Source organism: Centruroides vittatus, unplaced genomic scaffold, assembly GCF_030686945.1.
Source record: "Centruroides vittatus isolate TY-2023 unplaced genomic scaffold, ASM3068694v2 contig_476, whole genome shotgun sequence".
NCBI lineage: Eukaryota > Metazoa > Arthropoda > Arachnida > Scorpiones > Buthidae > Centruroides > Centruroides vittatus.
In genome coordinates, this window is record NW_027122268.1 from 762,259 (window position 1) to 788,558 (window position 26,300).

The window sequence follows — 26,300 nt, forward strand, 5'->3', positions numbered from 1 at the left end:
TAATATTACGTTAAAATGCTAAAAAAATTGCTTTTGTTAGCATAATGTAAAAACAAATTAAGTATTTAATTTAAAAATATTTTCCTTCTTATTATATACTTGGCATGATATTCTACTTTAATTATGCTCCATGCCAATATTTCTGCATAAATCTCGTAATAGGCTTTTTATCGTTCGTAAGATTTTAGAGTCGGAGCAGATTTACCTCAGTTATTCTTCATATTTTTAAGAAAAATTAAAATATACCATTCTTTGGGAAAGTATGTGTTTGGGTACATTTGATTTAAACAATTGCTTTTCAGTAAAAGTATTCAAGTTAACGTGATAAAAAGTTGCTAATAAGTTAAATTTTTACCTTTTTTCTTCGCCATTATATTATTTTTATGACTTACTATATTTCATTTTTTTTTAAATTTATTTTTATCAGTTGTTATTATCTACTTGAGAAAGTAATTTCATCTTTAGACTGTGTATACAATAGTATAATATACACATAGAACAAGAAAAAATACATTTGTTTCTAATGTTTATACAAGTTATATAGGTTAAGTTGACATCTGTGTTTTTACAGATATTCAAGGTTTTATTTATATTTTGGCTAAACGTACTTTTTCACACGCTTTCAGAAGAATTTCTCATTTCATTTTTAATATCTTTTATTTCATTTCTAAGCTAAAAAACGCTTTGCCCCTCTTTTTTCTTTTGAAATTTAAAATCAAATAATTCCTTAGAAATGAAGTATTTTTCTAGATTTAATATTGATATTGATAATTCATTAATATACTTTTAATCGAGACTCATTAAGATGACTACTGCTCAATTATTATGAATTTTCTGTCTGTGATTAGATAAAAAACACAACTTTTCTGTTAATATAAAAACCCAAATGTGCTCATTACCATTCCAAATTTAGTATATCTATCTTACAATGAACATCTAAGAATAAGTTTGCATGCTAAAATAAATTATAAAAAGGCCCATTTAACTGGCAAAGAATCAAAAATTTGATATATAATTTCATCTTTACCTTAACCTAATAATACTTATTTAATTTTGTAATCGGATAGTGTTTTATACGAATACAAAAACAATTAATGGAATAAAACTCTTTAATTGTTTTTAGCTTGGTGATCATTTCCGAATAGTTTAGTGGAAGGATGTACTGGATTTGAATAGGTGGATCCGTGCCAGCATTTCGTTTTTTTTTTTCTGAGATGAAATCATCCCGACTACAAGTATAGAGGGTATAAACAAAGAAAAATCTTTGGTACTAAGTGATTTTAAAACAGCATTTCGATGGTTAAGTTGTGCTTTAATATTCTCTATTAAAAATTATGCGGATATTCTTATACTTATTACTTCTCACTTCAGTTTCTGGTGAAGTCGTTAAAATTGGTAAGTTAGGTTAAAAATTTATTAATTTAAATGCTATTTTATTAAAATTAAAGTTAATTTTCTTCTAAACTAAAATCTTACAACACATTTTGCGTCATTAACTATGTTAATTGATAAGATATACCGATGATACTTTTGTAAATTAATATGCCAAATAATGATGCTTATCTAAAATGTAATCTTGTAATTGTATCTACATTATACGATGGTGAAATGTGTCGATCGTCGTAAATATTCGTTAATGTAATCTGGTTAAAATTTTATTTTAGAAAATTAAACTTTATACAGAACTTCGTACGAATATTATACACAAGCTGTTCTTGGAATGCGACTAATTAAAGTTGAAATTTAAGTAAATAGCTTTATTGATTACGATTATTTTATTAATTATTTAAAAATTAAATACACAAATTATGCATATTAGAACAAGGGGAATAGAACAGAACAAAGGGATTTTTTTATTTCTTTAAATTTTAACTTAAAAATATCTAAATAATAATTGCATTTTTTAAAAATTTTTACCAGTTGAAACTTTGAAAAAAATTATAATAAAATATTACACACATTAAAATGGTTTCCATTTTCAAGTTAAATCTTCAGGAAGTTGTGTGTCAAACAGTATTACGAAAAAGTGCTTTTGAAGCACACCTGCTAAGATTAACTTATGTCGTGTTCAATACTGTAATATTACTTATAAATTTAAATTAAGAAGCTCATTTCGTAGATGAAAAAATATTTTTTGATTTAATAATAAAAAAATAATAAATAGTAGCGATAGTCTTTATCCTTGTTTAAGAATCTTACTTTAATTTTCGTATAACTTTATATCATTTAGTCATAAAACAACAATAGAATTTCTATTATTTTGTCACACACACACGCTCAAGTTAGATAGTAGAAAGTTTGCTCATTGTCGTTTTCTTTTATGCTTATAAATATCATAGATAGCCCTAAATACTCATACTTATAATTAAAAACGAAATTGTTAGCGATGTATTGATGTAATCATTCTCGATTACTCTCTATTGTCTTAACATAATCCTATTCTATGAATCTCCTTACTCGATCGAGCGTATAGTACAGTACGTTCCTTTGATAATCTTAAAATTTGAATCTAATAATTCTAATATATATCAGCTTCTATCGCCTTCATTATCATATTTAAAGCAATTTTTGTTTTTACATTAGTATATCTTGATATAACTACATAATGCACATTCCTCCATAATTCGTTCTCATCGTTTGAAGTCGATCTTCGCAAGTACTGTAAAACCTGTGTAAACCGGAATCGGACGGTACTTCTATATAGGCAGGTTTTGTTTAATGTATTATTAAAAGATTCGTGAATTGTTCGAAGTTTTTTAGCGTTAGAAAATCGGAATTCATTCTTCTTAGTCGCCATATTTGATAAAGTAACTTTAACGTTTTGCTAGATCTTTTTGGCTCCGTTATAGGTAAACTATTACTCCGACCGGCTACCGTAACACCCTTATTTTATAATGTAAGCTTTTAAAGAAAGACTGGGTTGTGAATAGTCATAACGTTATAAGCGTAAGGTTATACTTTTTAACGAAGCATTTTATAGCTGAAGCCCTTATGCTTTGTCCCTTCGGCCATCAGCTTACATAGCTTAATTTGAATAAGAAATTATTTGGTATCAATATAAATTATTTTAATATTTAAAAACAATCATAATATTGATACATTTTCAAGAGATGCTAATATATCCAGTCTCTCAGAGGTGAGAAAGATATAGCCAAATGATTTTTTGCTCGGTAGATTTTTACTTTCCCGGCTGATATATATAATAGAGAGTAAGTATGGCGATCGGTCAAAAAAATGACCCCGAGATTTTTTTCATTTTCAGACTCGGAGGACCTTGAAAGGTCGAGAAATGACAAAAATTCGGGTTTTTTCCCCCTGTATGTATGGATGTTAGTGTGTGTGAAGAGAGGACATTTTCTTCACTCTCTTTGAAGTTTAATAACTTCTGTGCCTCTTGTCGAAAATTTCTGAAATTTTGCTTGTTAAGAGGATTGATGCTGTTAAATTTTAATGAGTAAGGGTCGCGGGGTGGGGATAAACGGAATCGTACGTATTTCCAGTAGGATAAGATTTAACGACGATTTTACTCGTTATTAGCATTTTAAATTTTTTATAAAGCTCATCCCTACCCTCAAAATTAAGCATTTTGCCATTTTATAATAGTTAAAAATATAAAATGTTTTTAATAAGATATGATAACGAATGTCGCCAGGAATGTTAAGCAACTCGTTGCTGAAGTTTTTATAAAAGTATTCCTGCTCTGTTAGCACCAAGAGAGTCTTTCTATCAAGTCCATTGTGGGTTTGGTCAGGCGCACAATGGGATGGTCGAGTGATGAGAAACGGAGACTGCCATATAAAAACACACGATTTTCTTCTTAATAGACAAGAAATAAAATGAATAATTTGCAACAAATGTTTTCGAAGTTCTTTAAAAGATCGACGACTTTTTGTCTTAATGAAAAAATTCAAAGGAATATCAGTCTTTTGATTTCTTACAATTTCATAACGTGTTTCAACATTTGCCCTTACCAGATGCATGAAGATATTTTAACATTTCCTTAAATATCCCAATTCATCAGATGAGAACAAATGCCGAAACGTGTTATGAATATTCCTGGATATTTCTTTCAATTTATTCATTGTTTTTGAGGCCTCGAAAATATGAAAACCAAGCGAATATCCCCGCTGTTCCTTTCTGTAATAGGATCTGAGGAAACTTATATTTAAAATTGTCCAGAACGTTCATTGTACAATTATTCCTATACTGAATTTTTCAATTTGATATCTTCAATGGAGTTCCCGAGTAAACCTATTATTCGAAAAACTAAAATTATTTCCAGTTTTGGTAGTATTTAAGTTTAATTTATTAGTATGGAATCTGGCTTTTCATTTATTCCAGTCGAAACTAATCATATCTCATCTGACATAGTCAAAAACATTAAAAAATCGAAGCAACCCGATAAAAATTTAAAAATATTTTCAATAAAATCTATAAATAGTTATTTAATTCTATTATTCTTACAATTATTCGGAAGAATTGAATTCCTTATTGAAATTTTAATACGAATTATTATAAAGAATCTACGAGAGAGTGATATGATTAATCTACAAACTTTAATTGAAAACACTTCGCATTTCATTCTAGTTCTTATGCGAGTCGTCAACACTTTCAGGGGGAAGATTCCAGTATTCAAATAATCTAGAGAAATAAAACTAAATAAATTAATGATGATAATAATAAAAGTATCATAAATTAACTGTTTGGCTCTACATTAATTAAATTTTATTATAAAAATAATTGAAGTCGCTGAGACGTCATTTGGCAACTTTACCGCTATTCAATAATACCAGAAAGCACATTTAGTAGCTTTTGGATTTCTAATTTATACTTTATTCTTTTTGTTTGTTCGCATTCCATTCCAAAGCTAATGCCAAAATTTTGCGTAGTGTTTGAATGTGTTATAGCGCTTTATTTCGTAATTAACACTGGAAGTACACGCGATATATAAATACTAACATAGAGAAAAGCAGTCAACCTGTATAATACTTTAATTTAAAATAGTACAGATGGAGATTCGTAGGAATTAGAATCATCGGAAATGCTTTGATTTTATCATCCAGAAGTATTGAAGATTAATTATATTACTCGATTATTCTTAGAAGAAAAGGCTCAGTATTTAGAAAAATAAGATACAGACAGGCTTATGAAATCCCATTCGGGAAAGCCGAAAACATGGAAAAATTTAATAAACAATAAATTTAAACTCTTTAATTCGTTCAAATTACACTTAAGGAGTTTATTTGGACAATAAACTAGCAATAAAAGTCTTTGGAGAAATGCCGACTACTAATTTTAATGCAACATTACGTTTCATTATGTAACAAATAATATAAAACTAATAAATAAAACTATCGTAAACATTTGAGTTCTTTTTCTCATTATCTCATTTCACGATCTATTTAAATTAAAAAATGCATATATTAATTTTTATTTACAACATTTTTCATTCCTTGTCGTTATTGTAGAAGTAAATTATTTAAATTATATATTTCTCAAATAATAAAAATGATCCCTTTTAGGAATATTATATTTTAAAAATAATTATTATTTCTTTGCTTTTCTTATTATATTTTGCTCTTACGCCAAGCCTAAGCTTTTAAATTAAATATAATCTGAAAAGAAATAAAAATTTTTATTATATGGAAAATTAATTTTTCAACGTCGTGCACTTTTTGAATTTTTTTAATCTTTTCTGTTTAGCATTCTTATTATAGCGACAACGACACTTTCGTAATTATTTGGTGAAGAACCCGATAGAAACAAAAGAGTTATTTGTTTTCACTTTTTTTTTACACGAATCTAAAAGGAAAAATTTGGCAAAGTCTCCTGTCCAATTAAAGATGAAAGCAAAAATAAACGTGCAAAATACTGCCAATAATTTACCTTTAACAAATAGAAAACGATTCATAGAATGTTATTGTTCTTTCGCATCCGGCATTGAATAAAACATACAGTTACAATGTTTTTAATAAATATTTAATTATTACATATACAAACTTCCGATGCAAATTTAAAGTCACATTACTTCAATTCAAAACTTTTCCCCGAAAGCAGTTAATAGATGACCGGGACGACTCTATTGTTAAAGGAAAAGTATGATGTATTATGAAATATACGCTCTCCACCTCAAATTAGCAGGGGCAAGCCACTACTAATTTGAGGTGGAGAGCGTATATTTTAAATTAAATAAATTAAAAGTATGATTAAAAATTCCAACCCGGCATAGTGACGATGTCACAATAAATAATTGCTCGAAAGTAATGTGTATAAAAGAAAATGGTTTAAACACCCGAAAATTATGAAAATAAAATCAGAAAAAAAAGAATAAACGACAATATTACATAGGCTTAAAAACGCACGATTTATGGTACCCCTTTGTCGCCAATTGAAGGAGCAATTAAGCAGAATTACAGTTAATGTAAGTGAGTGTTAAATCAATAGAAAGTGAGGAAAATTACAGAGATCGTTAAAGAACTAAGCATCGTAACAGCTCAGATAAATGAGAATTGTTAAGAGAGAAATAATATATTTTTTAAAGTTTTGTGTTTTTTAGAATATACATGTAAAGAAGGAACCTGTATTTTAGTAATAAAAGATGATAAGATCAATAGATTGTAAAAAGAAGAATGTGCGTAGACCCTAAAACGATAAATTATTAACAAATGTGTTTAGAATATACCATAGTTTATATATATATGCGTAGGAAAGATCTCGGAAAAATAAAATCAATAAAAATAATGTATACTTCGTGTATAATCCTCACCTAATATGACTATAGTTTTATACAAGGTAGCAAAATAAAAAAGTTTGTTTATATAGATGTAGTATAATTATGATTTTTTTTTCTTTTTTAAAAATAGTGCGGTTGTAATTCGAAAAGTATCTACTTTAAAACTGAAGAGGGACAGACATGTCCGAAATGCATATTTAATAAAGTATAACAGCTAAAACAGTTTCTTGGTGTCCAATTGAAAGCATTCCCCAAGAGGCGTGATAAGACCTCAGATTGGAAACAAATATAAGTTTAATAACATTAAACTTCAACAGGACAAGAAGCAAATTTCAGAACAAAAACCATCTCGCACCATAACTGAGCTACCACCTTGTTGTCGTTCAGACTATAGTTCTTGTCTTCTTTTTCGAATCATGCCAGTCCAACCGTCTGGACCACCAATGTTGAATTATTTTCTCGTCACTCCGAATGATTTGTTTTCACGTGTCTATCCAGCTTAAATTTTCTTTGGCCTATAGTAAACGTTTCTCCTTGTGAGTAGGCTTTAGCGACGGGGGTGGTTTTCTTGACTTATACACAAAATGCCGGCACGTCTGCACAACTTTTCCAGTAGTTGATTGACAAAGATTGCACTCGGGAGTTGCTGCTAACTTCCGAGATGATGTTTGCTTAAATGTATGCTTTAAATATCTGTAAATTGGTGCGTAATTTAAAAATTGCGGTACAGATAATCAATGACTGATATGCATCAAGTCACGCGTTGATTCATTTCTTCCCAGAACAAATAAAAAATAATAATATAGGGTCTAATAGACAGCGTGACTCTCTACAGTCGCAATTTAATTATTAATTTATAATAAAATAAGAATTTTATAACATATCGACATAATATAAATCATTATTATTGTTTTCGTTTCGATATTTCAATATACGTGCTTGCGGTTTATTAATCCTCTCTATGTTCAAATTTTTAGCCGTAAAGTAGTGTTATAGATGATATGAAAATAATCCCGTTTTTTCCCGGACAAGCTGAGAGAGATGCTCGAATTAGTTCCACATTCTCTTTTCAACAAAGTTATCTGTTGCAGACAAAAACATTTCCTTGCGTATTTTCTACACGTGAATTGGCCTCTAACCAATAAGTTATATGTATAGACAAAGGTGCTTGCTCTGAACACATGTTTTAAACATTACCATATTCTTCTGTATAATATTAACGATATTTCCAATTAAAAGTGTATTAATTTATTGAATTCGAGTTATTTTATGTCTTTTAAATTCATTTTTTATTGGTAAGCATTTATCATTATTTAATATTGAATTTCTTTTGTAAATAACTCGTGTTAGTTTTCGTATCCAATTTAAAAAAATACAGCAACGAGTTATGTAACTTTCTGGGTCAAAGTTTAAAATTGTGTGGGGCACCATCTGTTAGGATTTTATTTTAAAAACTTATATATATATATATATATAATTTGAAGGGGTCGCGCGGTTGCTAGCGGCGGCCCTGGTCACTGGTAGCCAAATTTAATTATTGAATGTATTTCTAAATATATTTAAATAACAGTTGTAAAGATACAAATAAATGTAGTGATATTTTTAGATTTGGATTATTATTAATTTATTGATTGTTTTTACTTTAATTAGGTGCCATATTCGAGGAACATTATGAATATCTGCGATGGGCTTTTAGATTAGCCGTCGATCAAATAAATAGCAATGAAAGTATTATTATGAACATGAATAATATGAAATTGAGGCCGTCCATTGAGATTGTTAAAAAGAACGATGGATTTTTCTCAGCTAAGAAAGGTACTGTAAAAGAAACTAATACACTAGTTAAGTAACAGATAAAATTATTTAATCATTTTCAATCTTTTTATATATATATTATTTAGCTTGCGAAATGATAAGTGATGGAGTAGTGGCCATTTTTGGTCCTCAGTCCGTGCGTGCTACATCATCCGTTCAATCTGTAACGGAGTCTGCAGGCATACCCCTACTTATAAACCGTTGGGAATATCGCACTAAACCCAGTGATACTACTGTATTTTTGCATCCTCATGCCGATACGAAAGGATTTGCATTTAGAGATTTTATTGAGACCAAACAATGGAAAACGTTTGCCATTATATATCAAGATCCGAAAGGTTCGTTATTTCTTTTCTTTAACGATGATTTAACGCATAAAGATATGATTAAATTAAATTATACAAAAATATTGACAGGTTGACGATTTTAACTTTTATTGTAAGATAAACTGTAGTATTAGGTAGCCTATATATATTATTGAGTTCGGCTGCGCTTGTGTGACACAGCTAGCCTGCAACTGTAATAGCCAAGGTTGTGAAATTCAAAAAATACATTAAAAATAATTATAATGGAGTCTAATGCATTTAAAAGGGAAATTCTTGAATATTTTGAAATAAGAAAATTAAATTCAGAAATAAAAACTAGCAGTAATGATAGTATGCAATTACACTTCTCTTCGTATCAATTTCTAGCCAGCAAGGGATCTTCAATAATGTTTAGTACCCTGTAAAAGTGAGGTAAAAGTTCTTCATTTGTGTTTTATTTATATTTTAAATGTGCGCTTATCTATGTTATATGTCTTGTTGATTTTAATAATGTATTTGAAGATTTGAAAGCCAAATGTTTATTTAATAATTTGGTTTGTACACCAAATGTAAGTTTGGTTAATGTTACCTATGGTTCAAAAATGGCGGCTCGTCTCCGATTCCAGCGAATAGAAGAAAGTAAACAGTGGGGACGCAAGTTCTAACCTAACCTAACCTATTCTAATAATTTTGTTGGTAATAACTTTGGTAATTTATTAGAATAGGTTAGGTTAGAACGTGCTTTCTTCTATTTGCTGGAATCGGAGACGAGCCACCATTTTGGAACCATAGGTAACGTTAACCGTAAGTTTATCTTATTGTTTTTATATTTTAATAATTTTGTTGTTAAAATCGGGAATTTATTGTACCTTTGTTTTGTACAGTTTAGTATGTAACAATTGAAGAGGGACGATATGAGTCCGAAATGCATTTTGTTAAAAGGTACTTAAAAAGAGTACAACATACAGAAGTCGTTGGGGAAAGACAGCGCTATTGGGTTGCCGAAGAAATAATTTCATATTTGGACAATTTTGTTCGGTTAATCTAACAGTGAATAGGTTAGGGGGCCACTTTGGTTAACTTTTATAGCCGTGGAATGGAAATGCTTTTGCCCTTTATCAAGCGTATATGAAAAATTTAGAGGACAATCCTTAAAGTTATTACGGATAATTCTTAACAGTGCATGTTTTTTCATCTCGCATTCATGCTGGTTGATCACATTGTGGATGAACTCCATCCGTAATGACAAAATTTGAGGCCAAAGTACATCGATGCTTGGGTTAATATATTCTATAGCAGAGGAAAATTAGTACAAGCATTTGTGCATAATCGAATGATAAGGAAAAGTTCCGATGTAAAGCTCCATTGTTATGACAATTTTAATTAATGTTTTGTTTTTCATTCAGAAATTAAGAATTACAGAGGATAGGACCATAATTCAAGTAACGAGATATAAAAATCGCAAATTCACATCAAAATTTGTTCAAAGTTTGAGCTTTTGATTTAAGAAATGCCTTACAATTAAGCTTTAAGTGCAGTTTTATTCTAACATCGCATTAAATATTAACCACATCAAATGAGATTCAATAATTTTGAGGATATAAATAAATAAATTACGTCACATTAGGCTGACAAGCAGAGACTTTGTTATTGCCGGTTATTGTTTAATTTTCTTCACAGTAATAAGAACACTTTTATGTTTTTGCCATTTTAATGATTCAAACATAACACATCAGTAATTTTTTTCTACTATACGAATATACTTATACGAGGACAGTTTTTTTCCAAGCTCCGATGGTCCATAAAACAAAGAAGTATAAATAACAAAATGAATTTATTCCCAAAAGTTAGGAACAAACATGGTTACTTTTCGACGTAATCACTGTAAAGATTGAGGAATTTATCATATCTATGGAAGAGCTTTTCCATCCCCTTGTCATAGAATGTTGCCGCCAATGACTCGAGATGGGCCCTAACTTTTTTCAAGATTGTCATTAGTTCATTAGTCTCAAATCTCTGTCTGCCCTGCTAGCCACGTTTTCAGTTCAGAAAAGAGGTGGAAGTCTTCACACATTAAAAAGTTTTAAGCTGGGTGGAAGTCTTCACCACCTTTAAACACCCAGCGTATAGCCCCGATTTAGCGCCGAGCCACTCCTGAACAGGAAAAGTGGCTAGGAGGGCAGAGGTTCGAAACTAATGACAATCTTCAAAAAAACGTTAGGGCCCATCTCGAGTCATTGGCGGCAACATTCTACGACAAGGGGATGGAAAAGCTCGTCCACAAATACGACAAATGACTCAATTTTCACGGTGATTATGTCGAAAAGTAACCACGTTTGTACCTAACTTTTGGGAATAAATTCATTTTGTTATTTACACTTGTCTTTTTTTATGCACCATCGGAGCTTGAAAAAAAAAACGCCTACGTATGTTGGAAACTGTATTAGATGGAATCTTGAAACTTTAAGAATAATTTATAATAATTCTCGTTCTAAGTTTAATAATGAGATTTTGCAATATTCTTAGAAAATTCAACAACAATAATAATAATAATAAACTTTGTGGTTGAATAAACCTATATTTTTATGACACGGCTTTTTGGCACGGTTGACACAAACACTGTGTTTATACATGATTTTGAGTTTCATAAGTATAGTGTTATAGGTGTAGTTTAACCACAAAATAATGTGTGACAATTCGTTTATAATTAGCGATTATGGCATTCGTGGAAATTTGCCCACTCGCTCCGCTCGGGTGCTTCCGTTCATGCCATAATCGCCTATATTATAAATTAATTGCACAATGTGATAATTGTTGATATTTATACCAAATTAGAGTATGAACCCATAAACATAATAAAATGTATTATTAAAAATTTTAAATATTTATTTTTTTATATTTGATTAAAAATCCAACTTTTATAAGTTAATTTTCTCTTGATGTGACTTAAATTTGGCTAATTTGGGGAAGAGCGCTGTTTGACGCTCGTGGCTGTTGGCATGAACATTTTTGCTTTCTTCTTGAAAGATGTTAGTTTCAGACTCAAAAAAGGAAAACTTTTTCGCCACTACCCCAAGACGGATCACCGCGAAATGTAAGAAAACGAATGGGAAGCGAGGAAAATGTCTCAGGTGAGTCGACGGAACAGAACTTTGATTTTGTCTTGTATAAGTGCCGAAAAGGAGATTAATGTTGAAGAAGGAATTCGACTCTTGTTAAAATTACAAGTTTTTTCAAATAGTAAACTATAAGTACTTTTAGATAAAATGCAAGCGTGGATTGAGAATATAGATACAGCGGTTAGTGTTACCTTAGGTGCCAAGATGGCGGCTCGTCTCTGATTCCAGCAAGGAAACAGTGGGACACACGTTCTAACCTAACCTAACCTATTATAATAATTTGGTTGCTAATAATTATGGTAATTTATCAGAATAGGTTAGGTTAGAACGTGCGTCCCACTGTTTCCTTGCTGAAATCAAGACGAGCCGCCATCTTGGCACCTAAGGTAACATTAACCTGTCAGGTTAAAGGATAAAATGTATTTATTAATGACGATTATTCGAGGAATAGCAGAGTTATCAGAAACAAATTAAGGCTGTACGGTAAAGAAATGCGTTTAAGAGGAACCAAGATTGTTAAATTATTGATACGATATAACAGATTATTGATAGATTATAAGATAATTTGCATGTAATTACAATGGTGGAATCTTCCAGACAGACAGAGAACAATGTTTTTTAGGTTTTGTTTGTTGTTATAATGTAGGTTTACATAATTAATATTGTTTCCCTAACTTCTGGAACCTTATATAATATTCTTTCTGGAACCTTATATAATATTCTGTATAATATAACCGAAGATATATGCCGTTATATTATATATAACGGCATATATCTTCGGTAATTGAATCAAATTTTTTTCTGAAGATTATAAGATTTATCATCAAATATCTCATAGTTGTGAGGAACCTGGCAGACCCAGTCGAGGACTCGGATCAGATGTAGTCTCTAAGTTTAAATTGATATTTCAGACACGATTTACACTGATTTTACAACTAGACACTGGAGAGTTAACTAATATCCAGCTAATAGTGTCCTATATCCCTTCCGACAGTAATTACGACGATTTCAAAAAATACTTTGTTTATTATAAAAAATTACTGGCTACATGGAACTAACTTGATTTTATGTGCAGATTCTAATAACAGAGAGAAAATTCTCTATTCTTTTTGTGAGGATAATAGTCTTGTTTGTCTAAATGGTTAATTGCCAGAAGATAAAGAAGGTAATTTTATTTGCCATGCAACCAAGAGAGCCAGTGTAATTAATTTCGTGATAGTGTCATAAGAAAAATACTTTCGTGTTGTAAATGATTTCTGTGTCTTATCAGAAATAGGCTCAGACCACTCATCTGTTCTTCTTTTAACGATCTCGTTGTTACCGTCCAGAGATTCTAATAGTCAGTTTTTTGGTAAACGTGCAACGTGGACAGATGAATCTAAATCTTCATTTGCTGTTACATTAGATAATGTTCTATCACAAGAATATGGAGGAAATCTCACACTCTCTGATTTAGTAGAATGTATAGAAAAGCGGCAATGTCTCTAAATTTAATTTATGATGATAAATCTGTACCTTGCAAAAGGCATATAACAAACGTATGGTATGATAGCGAGTGATCTGTCACGAGAAAAAATTTATGGAAATTGTTTAAGAAGGCGAAAAACTTAAGTACGGATTAATTTTATGTTTTGTTTAAAAGCTGTTTAAAAGAATATAAAGTATTATGTCAGAAGAAAACAGTCTTACTTTTCCAACTTAAATAAAAGATTAAAGATATATATATATACTGTATATATACACACCAAAGCTACTGCGAGAATAAAGATATTAGCTGAAACGACTGATTCATTTGGTATTAACTAAGGATGCATCGATAAGCAAAATGGCCGATTACCGATTAATCGGTCACGCATTATCGGCCGATTAGTGTTAATAATTTATTGTATTAATAGGTAATTATTATCGCATGAAATTATATATTCTTAATAAAAATATAACATCTCATACGATAAAAATAATTTTCAATATAAAGATTTGTTTTTTTCTTTTTCAGATTTATGTATTAAATTAAAATGATAAATTATTATTTTGGAAAACTTTTTAATTTTAATTAATAACCAAATCCAAACCCCTCGTGGCTTCCAGTATTGCTTGGAAATTTTTTAGGAAAGATAAAAACGAAATGATTTCCAAGTTCAATTTGTACCAATTCGCGTAGCTTGTGGGAACCTTCGAAGGTTCCCACAAGCTACGCGAATCAATGAACAGATAAACATTGTTCTTGAACAGTATAAGTTGAAAAGTGGAAAGATATTCTTAGTACTAAGAGATTCTGGAGCAAATATGGTAGTTGGAATCAGGAATTACAACTTAGAGGCATTATCATGCTTTACATATACGCTGCAGCTGACACTAAACGAATGCAAATTTTCTCAACAAGATGCGAAAACTATAATCACAGTTAATAAAAATATTGTCACACATTTTAATCGTTCTGCTGTAGCAATAAGCAAATTGGAAGATTTGCAAGACAAGTTAGGTTTGCAGAAACACAAATTAATTCAAGATGCCGGAATTCTACATACTACATGTTGCAAAAAAAAACTTGGAACAGCAAAAAGTCCTTGTCACGTATGATGTAGATAATCAAATTTCCACGTTGAGCACATATTAGTGGTCTCTCGTTGAAAAAATTGTTCTACTTTTAAAACCATTCGAAGAAATTACTGTGGAAGCCAGCAACCGAGAAACCACCTCATCTTCGATAATTCACACAATAGAGAGACTGAAATTATTCCTATTATCAAAAGCAAAGGACATTAGTTCCTTTAGTGGCATTACTACCTCAATAGGACTGGAAAATTCAATAAAAAAAAAAAAAAAAGATTTTCAGCATATATAGAAAACAAGTCTTCATGTTTGTCATCTTTATTAGATTCAAGATTCAAAATAAAATTTCAAAAAAAAAAAGATACGGTAGAGGAAATAAAAAGATGGACAATCGATAGCTTAGATAATTCAAAATCTCAAGAAGAATTAAATCCTGAAGCTTCCATTTCTGGAGATGATCAAGATGGACGAGAATCTCTACATTTTTCTAATTAATTTGATAAATTAGCTGAAGAACTTTGTCCTAATTTTAGCAAAATAGCTGTGAAATATCTAAGTGCCTCAGCATCTTCCATTGAATTTTCAGCACTGGAGGTAACATTTATGAGCCGGCAAGAAATAGGCTATGCCTGAAAATGATGAAATTCTCACGTTTTTGTATCACAATTTAAGGGTTTTAAAGTTTGAGTATTAAATTTTTATTGTTTTTATATATTTAAAGTTTAAGCTTTAAATAAAAGAGAGCTTTGAATAGGTTATATTATATCTTATAATATGTGTGTTGATAAAAGAAATAATTTAACTTAAATTATTTTTAATATTCAGTTTGTTATGTAATATATAATAAATATATAACAGAAATTTATTATTTCTTATTACTAGCCTTACACGTGACATTCTAACAAAAATATTAAAATTTTACAGGCCAAAAATTATAATAAACGCAAGGCTAAAATGGCAATGGATTCAATATGGCCTATTCTTTCAAGAGTTAAAATTAATTCTGCTTATATCTATGTAAAGTTATTTAGCATTTTATATCGTATTTATAAAACTTGTGTGTGTGAGGATTATTTGTTTATGGACATAAATGTAAAACGTTCAATTGGTCAAAATTATATTTTGACACACAATAGTAGTCTGTTAATAAATCCTGAGCGATTTTGCAGTAATTGCAGTATGCAAGTGTGTGACACTTGGAAACATGACTATAAGCAGAATATTCTGACTCATATATAAAGAAAATTCGATGATCTTGCTATATATAATATGCATTTCCAACGTTAATGAAAGCGTATATTTTTTGGATCTGATCTCTGACTCCGTTTTCATCACTTGGCATACAAGATGTGATAAGTCTGGAAAAATTAGCCAAATTTAGGCCACATCAAGATATATTTATCACAGACGAGAAGCAAAAATATTTAGGAGTTAATTTGCTGTTTAAAATGAAATTTTCTTTGTTTCCTCAGCATTAATTCGTCTAAATGCGCTCTTAACTGAGAAGAAATTTAAGCAAGATGATAATATGCTTAATATATATGTAAAACAAATTGATGATCCTTCTCAATTTCAAAAGGTATTTAAGGAAACCAAAAAATTACATATTAGAAACTATTTAATTGATATTCCTACTTCTGATGTTATTGAAATACTGGACCAGGTAAACAATACAATTTCATTATAAAATTTTATTTTCTTATTGAAATATTTTTATTTTGATAAATACTTTATTTTATAGGCAGAAAAAATGCAGATGATTGACATATACCATAATTACTTCTTCACTTCTCTGGTAAGTACAATTTAAAACACTGTAAATGTGCAGAAGTCTTTTCCAATATAAATTTTCTTTGCCTGTAGGATGTGCACACGTTGAATTTTCAGAAGTTCAATAAATATTGCAATATTACTATGTTTCAAGTAGTAAATAACACTCATTCCCAATACAAAACGATCCTGGACGAACTGGATAGAGACGTTCTTGTTGGCGTGAAAGGACAAATTGAACCCTATCTGAATACTGTAAGTAAACTCTTCGTAATATCCTCACATGTTCGATAATAAAGTAAAATTTACAGTTTAATATGAAAGATGAATATAGGCCAGATGGCCGAGTAGGTTAGGCGTTGGCCTACTGTTCGGGGGACTCGGATCAAATCCAGGCGTACAGACCCAAAAATTGTTCGTGGGCGGATTATCCTGGATAAGTTAGATCCCATTCCTCATCACATCTCCTCTTCCATTGTGGGTCTGGCCAAACCTTCTGCAGATAGGAGGGAAAAGGGCGAAATAGAAAGAGACCATAGGGCGGAAATAGTCAATATGTATTTGTAGCTTTTTTATTTTTAAGAATGTTCATCTTTTAGTCTTTAACCGAGGTTACGCCTAGTCGCAACATAATCTGTGGTAGTGGGACATTAGCGACTTGTAATCGATTTTTCTAACATTGTTCTGAAACGGTTGCTGATAAGAACATGCTTAAAGATACATTAATAAGACAGATCCTTGGTGCATCACGTGCAGAAATATGGAATAGTTATTTCATACTTCAAGTTTGATTATAAAGGATTTATTAGCAAATAGTTCAAATTGTTTCACATTATGGGATAATAGCGACCTTATCTCAAAGCTGTATATAAATTATACAATAAGTTATTTAACTTAAAAACTAAACATGACTACATATCGTCTATAAATGAAGAGCTCTTTTCCAAATGGCCGTATGTTACTTTAGAGGTTTTCAAAGGAAACTGATAATGTTTGGGAAAATTGACAATAGAAATACCACTGTTATTGTTAGAATTCTACAGACTCGTATCCTTTTGCAGACTATAAGATATAAGCGTGAAAATTGTTCTCCATACTTATCTGAGACCTATAATTGAAAATTAGAACAGGAGTCCCAACTTTTTCGATATTTTGTCGATCCCTCTTCTATTAATCCACACATCATTTTCATAGAAAAGATCAACTTACAGTATGCAAATCTACAGCATCCTGAATTGTCATATACATAACCCATTGGACTAATAATTTTTAAAAAACCATCTGTTAATAAAAATAGATATTGATTAACGCATGATTTATTTTATTAAAAAAAGATATTAAAAATTGCTATTATTTTTCAGACACAGTTTGCTCTTATGTATGACGCTGTCTATTATTTTATTACGGCTTTAACGCAACTCGGTCCTTATTTTCGCCTAAATCCAACACGACAGTCTTGTCAGTCTGAACAAAGTTGGAAACAGGGAAAAGAAATTGTTGATGCTATGAAATCCGTAAGTTATTTCAATTATCTGATCATACCAAAAATTGTAACATAGTTTATCGTTAAAGGTGTATATAAATTCAGTGGTGCAATAAGAGGAGGAGTGTCCAGATTATTTCTTGTTCTCTCTTATTGTTCTTTGGATGTAAGAACAGAATTGCTTTCAAAAAACATTATTGTACTTACTTCCAAAGAACATTATAAAAACTTATTATCAAAAAGGTTTGCCCTGTGTTGTGCCACTCTATAAATTTACTTAGTTAACATTAAGTTTTATTTCATATTTCTGTGATAAATGGAGAGTTCAATCCTAACTTTACATTTTTAAAGTTATCATTGCCATGTAGTAGAAGATGGCTAAATCTATAGATTTATTTTTAAGTTATTTTTAAAAGATGTAGGACATAGTGTTTACGGGATTGACAGTTGATGATAATTTTATTTATTTATTTCTGGACATTTCTTTCTCAAAATTAAAATTGATTAAAAATTACTTACGTTCAACAATGGTGCAGGTAAGGTTGACAGATCAAGCTATAATTATTAGCGATTGAACAGAAAATTTCGACAAATATATATTTCCACGATATTATAGATGAATTTGCCAAAGAGAAGGTGCTTAGAAGTCGATTTACATAAATAATATATCTATATCTTAAATATTTATTTTCCTAGCTCTTTCTTTGGCAAACTAGTTAATAATATCACACTTATTTAAATAAATAAATCCCTTTCTACGGACAAAATACTTAAATCATTTAATTTGCCCTGTCCCAAAGATGAGCGTAAATAATTTTTTTATCACCTAAATTTATAAAAGGATAAAATAATTTAATTGGAAATTTCTTATCTCAATTTATTCACACAACAGATCAGTAAATGTTTATCAATTTCCAGTATTTAACATCAAATATTTCATTTTCAGATTAATTACGACGGATTAACCGGGACTATAAAATTGGATAAAAATGGCTTTCGGACGGATTTTAATTTAATAGAAACCCGTGTGTACTATGGAAATTTAAAAGTGGTATGCTATCCATTTATTTACATTAAATTTTAATACAAAATTATTCTCATTAAATTTATTGTTAACCACTTCACTTTTCACTTTGTAAAAGACTTTATTACAAATTGCCTCGGCACCGCAGTGCATTACCGAGGTGAGGTACAGAGAATATTTACATTTTAACATTTTTACTATATACAATATAAACACAAAGATAATAGTTTATAAAAGCTCGCGTGTAGGTTACAACTGCAGAGATGACATTGAAATTATACAAATCAGACCATATATCCCATAGATTACGGAATAAGGTTTAAAATATATACACTTTAGAAATACAAATCAACAAAGTTATTCGCTTTTGAATATAATACAGTTTAATATTTGAGAGCATATGCTTGTCCGACCAAAGTATATAAATAAACATAGCCAATATAATATTTAACAACAAAGTTGCTCACATTAAGAATATAGCATCAGAACAGAGTAATTCGCTTGGAGATTACAGTAACAAAACAACACTATCCATTATATTCCTATCTGACCATCGTTCTTTTAAAATACATATTAACAAGTTTGTTAAAAGCTTGATTTATGTTTTTATCGTTGATAAGTACATTTAAATTGCATGGCCAGTTGGTATGAGCAGGCAACATGGTAATAATGTGATGACGCATGTCCTCGAGCATGGGGCACCAAAATAGGTAGTGCTCCACACCATCAGGGACATCGCACAAAAAGCAGTTCTGGTTTGAAGACTTGTTAAATCTGTAAAGGTAGTTCTGGAACCTTCCATGCGCTGTGTAGAACTGGGTGACATTATGTTGGATGAGATGTCCAGCAGTAGTAGAAACTTTGGGAAAGAAGTTTCTTGTTATTTTATTCTGAGTGTCCCAGATCTGCTGCCACTTGATAAGCGCACTTTCTTTGAGTCGACTAATTATGAAGCTTTGAGGGATTGCAGTGTAGCTTGGATTACAATTCATATTTGAAGCACAACGAGCCAGCTCGTCCGCTCGCTCATTCCCGCAGACTCCAATGTGTCCTCTTACCCAAACGATTGCAAAACTGTTGACATTCTTTGATATTTCTTTGAGGATTTGATTTACAATTGGGTGGCGCCAATTGTAGTTACATATGGATTGCGCAGAGGAATTGGAGTCAGTAAAGAGATTAATTTTCATACCACCAAAGTTATCATTGCACCATCTTACGGCTGAGAGGATACCCCAAAGTTCCGCTTGGAACACGGAACAGAATCTTCCCAACTTATATGAGGAGTGGTGAACTTCATTATTATCCTGATAGACAACGAAGGCGCTGCCTACCTGCTCTCCATCCTTCGATCCATCCGAGAAAATGGCCAGAGTTTGGTCTGCCCAGGGGTGACTGGCAATAAAGGGCCAGTTCTCTGGTGCTTCACTATACTTGCAGTGTAGAGTTTGCTCTATATTGTTATAGTTCTCATTGTTTATGAAAACATCCAAGCCATGTCTCATTTTCCATCGTTGCGAAACCATCTCGAGTTCCTGTGCAATTGGCAGTTTGCCTGCGATGACCTGCAGGGCTGCCGTGGAGGTTGTCGAGTACGCCCTACAAATCCTAAGGAGTGCTCTCCGCTGGGCGCTCTATAGCTTCCGATGAATATGTACCTGGTTCTGACCCTCGACCCAGACCGGGGCTGCGTATGAGATCATAGGAAGGAACACAGAATCATAGATCACACTCATAATTTGGGGAGAGAGCCCCCATTTCGTTTTCGCAACCTTTGTCATTTTATTGAATAGCAGATTAGTTTTATTACAAATGTTCTTGACATGAGGAAGCCAACTAAGCTTGTGGTGTAGCGAGATTCCCAAGTATTTTAATGTTGGTACTACCTTAACACTGGTGCCGCCCATTTTAATGGTCGGTACCCTTTTGTATAGATGTCGTGCCCTTGGTCTGGTAAAAATTATCCCTTTTGTCTTGCTTGGATTAAACTCAAGCCTGTTCCTCCTTCCCCAATTGAGGACCTCCTCCAGAATTCTGTTGGCCTTGTGTTCAAGTTCGGCCCTTGAATGTGCTGTTACCAGTATCATCGCGTCGTCAGCATAGGCCCCTGTCCAGACACCTCCAAAATTTTCATTTACAAAGCCATTGAACAACAAGTTCCACAATAGCGGGCCCAGCACGGAGCCCTGCGGGCACCCACGTGTGATATGCCGAGTATGGGAACGTGAGCCCACTTGTAGTGTGACGGTACGATCATGCAAGTAGTTCCTTATCATGTTGAATATATAATTTGGACACTGGCTCTTTTTAAGACACATCAATATCATAGGCCACCAGGCCGAGTTAAATGCGCCTGCTATATCCAGACTGAGCCCCATAATGTATGGGTGGGTGTTTTGCAGGGCTTTAATTTTATTAACCAGTGAGAAAATGGCATCCGTTGTACATGTCCCAGACCTAAATCCAAATTGCTGTACGTTTAAGTATTCTTCCTTCTCCAAATGCCAAACCATTCTATTCATTATTAGCCTTTCTAATGTTTTACCCAAAATGGGAAGTAGGGAGATATTCCGGTAATCTCCCGGAGAAGTGATGTGGGCATCTTTGGTCTTGGGAATAAGTACCATCCTCGCTTTTTTCCAATCGGCAGGAAATATACAGAACTTTAGGCAGAAGTTGTATAGTGTTAGTAGGAGATTCGGACGGTTTTCCCAAATTTTCCGAACAATGACCGCAGTTATCCCATCCAGACCCGGAGCCTTACGTGTTGCCAGCCTATTGACAGCTGCCTCAATTTCCATAACGGTAAAAGAATGCGGGCTGTTATAATGCAATGGAGCACTAGTCTGCTCCCTAATGGAGTGCTGGAAAGAATCATCGTCCGATTCGTTATCGTCCGGGCATAGGGTCCCCATTATAAGATTGATCGTGTCCTCCATATTTTTCACACCACCATCAGACGAGCAGATACTAGTGAGGCAGGAGGGAGTCTTAAGTTTAGATGCGCAGCATTTGTAAACAAAACCCCATGGGTCTGTAGAAGCGGAGGAGCAGTATTCCTTCCATGATTTAACCTTAGCGTCCTTTATAGCCTCCTTATAGATGGCCTGATAGTTCTGATAACGTAACTTTAGAGAATCCCTGTCATTGTTCTTGCAGCGTTGGTAAGCCTTCCTGTTTTGGTTGTTTATTTTCCTCATGTTATCCAGATTTTTGTTCCACCAAGGTACCCCTTGTTTCCTTGGTCTATCAGTAGGGAAGCACTCATCACAGACTTGCGAGATCATTAGGATCTGGGTGTCAATGTAGTCCACAGCCTCACTCCTATTATTAATTGAGGGAGACAGATCTATCCGATCATCTAGGCATTCGAAGAAAAAGTCCCAATCCACATTGTTCGTTCTGTAGAATTTGATGTTGTTTATTGTGCTATAGTCATCTGTACAGCCAATATGGAAGTTAATGTAACTGTGGTCCGATAGACTGTCTTTAGTGCAGACCTTCCAGTTGTGCAACTTGTTAATTATACTAGTAGAGACACAGGTTATGTCTATCCAGGAATGCCCCCTGGGACCTTCGTACGTAGGAGGGGAATTAGGGTCATTAATAACAACCAAACCATTCACAGCTAGGAACTCCTCGATAGCCTCCCCCCTGGGGTCCAATTTCTTGCCCCCCCAAGTAGGCGAGTGGGCATTTAGATCACCAGCAATCACATATTGGCTATCCTTGAAGTGATTTATGATATCCTGTATTTGGTCCAGTTCATTAGTTATGTCTTCCTTGCCTGGAGCATAAACGTTGATAATAATCAGACTGAGGTCCCCAAGTGTGGTTTCGATGCAGACTATTTTGTCCGTTGTATACTTCTTATGATGGAGTATGGCCACATTGTTATTGGGCACAACAATGGCAGCCCATGGGGTATGAGTATTGTCCTGTACTACAAGATGCCTGTGTGGAAGGCAAGCCACCCTGTTGCTAATGCTATAAGGTTCTTGCAACAGTACAATATCAAAGTTAGATAAGTCCTTGCCCAGTGAAGAAATTGCGCCGATAGACCTCTGTAGGTTTATTTGCAGAAAATTTAGTCTATTGTAGTCAGTCCCCATAATTGGTCCTGGTCATTATTAAGTTCCTTATACGTTTGTAAACTGGGCAAACCCTGTCAAATGCATTATGTTTCTGGTCTTTATCTCCCTGAAGGTGGCAATTATGGCAAATAGGACTCTTATTCTTTTGCGGGCAGTCTCTATATTTATGATTGCCAGCACATTGGCTGCAGATTTCTTCTTTTTCTTCACAGTTTTTGCTTTGGTGCCCAAATCTGCAGCATTTGAAACACTGCAGTATAGAGAAGTGTTCCGTTGTCCAACAACGAGCCCATTCAATATTTAATTTCCGTACTGTGGTAAGGATTTTCAGCACATATGGAGTAACGTCAGCCACCCAGTTCACCACATTGTTTTTGCTATCTCCTCCAAAGGAATATCTCAATTCAAACCCCTCATCAAATTTTTCCCTTTCAAAGTTAGCATGAATAGTCTCATTTTGCTGGAAGATGCAGTTAACAACCTCCTCTTTTTCAAGGTGCCTTGGTACTTGCCTAATAAGAACCTTTGGTTTCCTTTTGTTCGGAACCCTTATTTTAAGATTGGGGGCCCTTTCCTTAATTTCCCTTTCGAGAATCTGGAGTTCATTTTTAGTACCAACATCTATAGCAATTCCTTTCCCTTCTATCCTACGAAAGCCTCTGATGCCAACCTTGATTTGTATTGGATTGATCTTTTCTTTTAATAGTCTTTTGGTGTCCTCAGAGTTCGCTTTACTATCAGTTGGGTAGACCAGTATGGTGTTCGGAAAATTCGTGTTTTTAGGTTTAGGCTTAGCGCCCCCCTTGAGGATGTCACTGTATAATGTTCTGTTTTCACTACCGCTTGCCATATTTTCAGATGCCCTACCTATTTCTCTTACACCAGAAAACTCTATTTCCAATCTCTTAGTGGCCTCAGTAACCTTATTTATATCCTCTGAGACTGTAGCCAAGAACTTCTCCTGTTGGGTGACCAATAGTTGCGTATGATCATTGTCAGTATTTGTTTTACTTATTTTGTCGACATCAGCTTTCAAAGCGGTGATTTCAGTCAGGGTTTTCTCTTGTTGAGTGACCAGTAATTGTATGTGGTCATTATCAGCATTAGTTTTACTTATTTTGTCAAAATCGGCTTTAAATTCATAGATTGCAGCCAAAGACTTCTCTTGTTGAGATGTCACTAATTGTATGCGGTCCTCTTCTTTAGAAATTAGTGTGGCCAGCTTTTGTCCCAGGGATTCTGGGAAGCAGTTAGCCTTAAAGAAAGTCACGGCCATTTTAATAACTTTCGTAAAATGTTCAGTTATAACACGCGTTGATTCTTTAGAACCTAATTTATTATTATGTTTATTGGCACAGTACCCTTTAAGCTCATACAGCACCTTGTTTGAGCTTGCTATGAAGTCCTCGATTGTGTTCATAGACATGTTGGAAGCAATGAAAAAGTCCAAAAAATAGTTAGAGAAAGGTGGGCAAGGTTTACTTGGTGAAGGGAGAGAAGGAGCGGGGCATGCCAACCTCCTCTAACCCAGTATGTAACAGAACCCCTTCAGTAAACCCAGGGAAAAGAACTAAAACTAAAATTACGAGAAAAAATAAATAAATAAATAACCCGACCAGTTGTTAAAAAGACCGTTACGGCCGTTGAGAAAGACGTTAGAACAGTATTAAACAGCGGGAAAGGCCGTTGGAAAAGCCGTTGGCGATTGAAAAATTGAAATTTTTTCCCATGGACATAATGAAGCAAAGTTTTAACTACCCTGTAACAGTTAATATAAGACCTACTTTATTGTTAACCATTTGTAAGTTTTAATTTGTGTGGAATATTTAAAGAAACAGTTACTGTACGATTTACCGTATTTTGGACATTAGTAATTTTCCATGCTGTATGTTATCATATGTCAATTTTGAATTCAAAAATTTCCCCGGAAAGGAGTTAGATAATAGGCACAATTCTGTTGCTAACAGGAAAAGTATGATGTACAGGGGCAAGACACTAATTTGATGTGGAGAACACACATTTTTAATTTATTTCATTTAAAATAATTAAACATTGCAGCCATGAGATGTCACAATAAAATAAAATAATTGCTAGTTTCAACTTAAGTTTAACACTTATGTTCAACATTTACTAAACTGAACTATTGTCTACAGATAATAGTTCAATTTATTTCTAAAAGAAAAATATCTTTTTAATAAACAAGCATTTTCTTAATTAAGACTAATATTATGTGTAAAGATATATTATCGGTATCTTTGTAATATAAGTATTTGTGATTGCAATTAATTTTGAAAAAGTGATATTAAAAATCATATTTTAGGCAACAGTTTATGTCTGTCTGATGTACACAAATGTATATGTTACAGTCAAAATACTGGATGTCTTTGTTAAAACCCGTTTTGTCTAGTTAAAACTAGTTTTAACTCAAATTCATTTTTGACTAGCAGTAAATTCTACTTTTAACTAGACAAAACCTGCTTTGTCTAGTTAATTTACGGCTGTACATGTTTTGATTTTAGATAAAACTAGTTTTAACTTTTAACATTAGTTAAAACTAATTTTAGCTACATAAATATGTTTGGGGGAAATAAAGTTATGTATAGTGATTTGGGGGAAGATGCCTAACATTATGCTTATGAAGGAAATTATAGCGATAATTTGGGTTTTGGAGGTCTCTAACGAAAATATCATATTCTTGAGCATGTTTTTCAAATAAAACTTTGGAGTATATGAAAAATAATTGTATATTGTGTTTGCAATGACGACTTTTTTACTGTCTGGCATTTTAGGCATCTCACCCCAAGTATCCGGATGAGATGCCAAATGCCATTAGGGTAAGATAACAAATACAATTGCATAAAATTAATTTTCGAATATCTTAACCAAATTTAATTTATTGCATATGTAGTACAAAGTACTTCATACTAAGTATAACAGCGCAGTATAAATATTGTTAAGTTCCCGCTCGTTCTAAAGTGCTCTACAGCTAGCTGAAAGCTTTTTTCAGTCCAAAAACCTTTTTGAGAAGTCCTTATATAATTTCTATGCATATCCTGCAATAAAACAAGAAAACAAAAATTTATTAAAAATAGGCATATTGGAATTCAATTAACAAAAAATAGGCATGTTACCCCAAGAAAAATGTGGCATCTTTCCCATTTGTCGGGGTAAGCTGCCTGCCTAGTGGAATACGTGTTCTAGCATGTCCGATCGAGATCGGCGGTAGCTCACAATGGAAACTTTAGAACCTTAACTCGCACATTAATTATTTTTAGCATTTTTTAATAAATTTTATTTTAACTTTTAGTTTTAAAATGATTCCAAAAACATTTTGCAACAAAAACTTCGTTCTTATCTTGCTTTTATTCTTCTCGGATCTAGAAAATGAGGTAACAGTAGCCAAG

The 26,300-nt window shown here is 32.5% G+C and overlaps 1 protein-coding gene across 1 annotated transcript in view; it reads left to right on the plus strand.

Moving 5' to 3' along the window:
* The first annotated feature begins 1,228 nt into the window (after positions 1-1,228).
* The window catches only part of LOC136977829 (glutamate receptor ionotropic, kainate 2-like), a 42,210-nt gene continuing 17,138 nt past the window's right edge, over positions 1,229-26,300 (plus strand). The window contains 8 exon segments of the mRNA XM_067273410.1: positions 1,229-1,395; positions 8,384-8,548; positions 8,635-8,886; positions 15,998-16,188; positions 16,267-16,320; positions 16,389-16,550; positions 17,657-17,809; positions 18,725-18,829. Coding sequence (XP_067129511.1) covers positions 1,335-1,395; positions 8,384-8,548; positions 8,635-8,886; positions 15,998-16,188; positions 16,267-16,320; positions 16,389-16,550; positions 17,657-17,809; positions 18,725-18,829 — 1,143 coding nt within the window. The 5' untranslated portion in view covers positions 1,229-1,334.